The 2,480-nt window shown below is 45.7% G+C and overlaps 1 protein-coding gene across 3 annotated transcripts in view; it reads left to right on the top strand.

The window, feature by feature from the left end:
* Window positions 1–239: 239 nt before the first annotated feature.
* LOC142099243 (uncharacterized) overlaps window positions 240–2,480 on the top strand; it is a 31,859-nt gene continuing 29,618 nt past the window's right edge. For all 3 annotated transcript variants that reach the window (XR_012678507.1, XM_075182531.1, XM_075182659.1), the window contains exon 1: window positions 240–1,164. Coding sequence is in view for 2 of the 3 variants with exons in the window: in XM_075182531.1 (XP_075038632.1) it covers window positions 1,113–1,164 (52 nt within the window). In the remaining variant the exon portion in view is untranslated. The remainder of the gene's footprint in view (window positions 1,165–2,480) is intronic.

Raw genomic sequence — 2,480 nt, 5'->3', positions numbered from 1 at the left:
GAACAGCTATTGCGGCCCCGCTGCGCACAGGCAGAGGAAAGCTGCCGCTGGCAAACAACGGTGATACTTTCCATGGGTGGGACTATCACAAAACAAAGACCCCCATCACCCTCACATATTTTCTTTTCCCCCTTTTATATATATGCGCCTGAGAGTGAAACGAAAAGATGCGTCGTTTGTGTATGAGCGCTGATGTTCCCTCGTCTGGACACAGCGTAAGGTACGTGCAGCCTTAGCGCACAGATGTGTACAGAGGCGACAATCATCATCATCAGCTCCGCAACCCGCACAGGATCACCCGAGTGGTAAATAGGTCATAATATTCTCCCAATGTATAATTGGACTGGGGGGCAGGGGGGGCTTTGGCTCCTGGGCCAGTCCCATAGGGGGCTACCTTGGTCAGGGTCACTGGGCCAACTGCATTTTTTCCCTTTAAAATAGGTTGCTGAGTTGAGTCTTACCCCCGGGCTAAAAAATTACCAGCCCTGGTCCTGACTGTACAGCCTGAGATAAGGGCAGGTGTATTATTATATCAGTATTACAGCTGTACACCCAGGACATCCGCTACAAGAGTCCCGTGCCTGCACCCCACCCTTCTCACAACATTATTCAAATAGTCTAGTTCAAAACGGAATTGGTTTTCTTTGTTTGTTTTTTCACTTTTTTTGTATAATAGACTCTACCCCCTACCCATTATACTGGGACCACTGGTGTGCCACACTGTCCCCCCATGTTACAGTGTAAGTGATTCGCTGCCCCTAAACTGCAGCACTTACTGAGGACATAAGACCAAAGACAATCCCGATAAAAGCAATATAAAGCACAGCGATCTATTTATTAAGATACAATCGCTGCACATCGCACGTTAATAAATAAAGTACATAAATAAACAAAGGCTATTGCTGATGAAACAGACACAGCCATATGCGTAATACATTAGGGGAGGTGGTTAACCACATACATACAGTGTAATATCACACACACGTGCATAACATAAAACTCCATGATTGCACAATATAATCACACCACATATCACATGAGTATTACTCAGCCACACACCCCTTTCTATCATCATCACAAGCTGCAAAGGCTCGACAGTGATCGGTCTGACCATGGTGGGCTCTACAGCTTTCCTGTTACTGCTCATTGTCTGCGCTGCACCAGGTGAGACCTGAGCGTTATATCTATCTGTCGCAGCGTCTTCCTGCGACCGCTGTGCTGTATTATCTGTGAGTGTGAGCTCACTGGGCCAGGCAGGGTGCTGTATCTGTGATTGTTTAGACTGACACACTCTGGTGATAAAATGACTCAGAGCATTGATGTAGTCACACAGTGCGTGGGATCATTTCCACTTTCTGTTACAATGTATCATTTAGCAATAACTGTGTTGTGTCATGTGATAGTATAATTATATTGTGTGATACACAGCACCTAAACTATAGGGGTACAGAGGGTGTACTGCGATATAGACCTACATTATAGGGGTACAGGGGGTGTACTGTGATTATAGACCTACATTATAGGGGTACAGGGGGTGTACTGCGATATAGACCTACATTATAGGGGTACAGGGGGTGTACTGCGATATAGACCTACATTATAGGGGTACAGGGGGTGTACTGCGATATAGACCTACATTATAGGGGTACAGGGGGTGTACTGTGATATAGACCTATATTATAGGGTTACAGGGGGTGTACTGTGATATACATCCGTTCCCTGTCCATGTGATACAACAGAATATGTAAATATTCAGGGTATGGGGCTCTATGTGTTATACATGTTGTGTTACAATCCCTGTGCCCAGTTCTTATTACTGTCACAGCATTTCTCCCATAGGAAATATACTATATATACTCTATCATTGGAAATCCCCTACAAGACGACAGTGCAGTGCCTACACACGGTTGTCCTGGGAGAACATTTTCCCACAATGTCTGGTATTTGTGCAACTTACCTCCACCATCCCCGTTACCAGATAGTATCCAACAATCACCAGAGATGTGTAATAGAAATAGCCAATCACTTTCCTTCCATTAACCTGATGGGGCCTAAGTTATCCCAGGGCCTGGTTACATCCCAGAATCGAGGTTCCTGGAGGTTCCCTTAGTAGCTTTTGTAGGATGATAGAGATTCGGTCTCTGTAGTTGACCAAGGGTGGTTTCTTTTTGTTTACAGGGGTACAAAGCCCCTAATTCTGGTACATGCTGAATTCAGTCAGTTTTCTCTCCAGTGTTTTCTGTCTCCCTCTCTCTCATGCGGTCTGTCACTTTAGCTCTTGCACGTGTTCTCTCTCCGTCTCTATCTCACACATGTATTCAGTTTCTCTCTCGTTGTCTCTCCCTCTCTTCATCTTTCCTACGGCCTCTCTCTCACTCTTTCGTGTTCTCTCTCTCTCGCCTCTCTCTCTGGAAGAGAGGCCATAGGAATGATGGGGAGAGAGGGATTGAGAGAGAGTGAGAGGGAGAGAGGGAGAGAGA

This window comes from Mixophyes fleayi, chromosome 1, assembly GCF_038048845.1.
Source record: "Mixophyes fleayi isolate aMixFle1 chromosome 1, aMixFle1.hap1, whole genome shotgun sequence".
In the NCBI taxonomy this organism is placed as follows: Eukaryota; Metazoa; Chordata; class Amphibia; order Anura; family Limnodynastidae; genus Mixophyes; species Mixophyes fleayi.
This window is presented reverse-complemented; position numbering and strand designations above follow the sequence as displayed.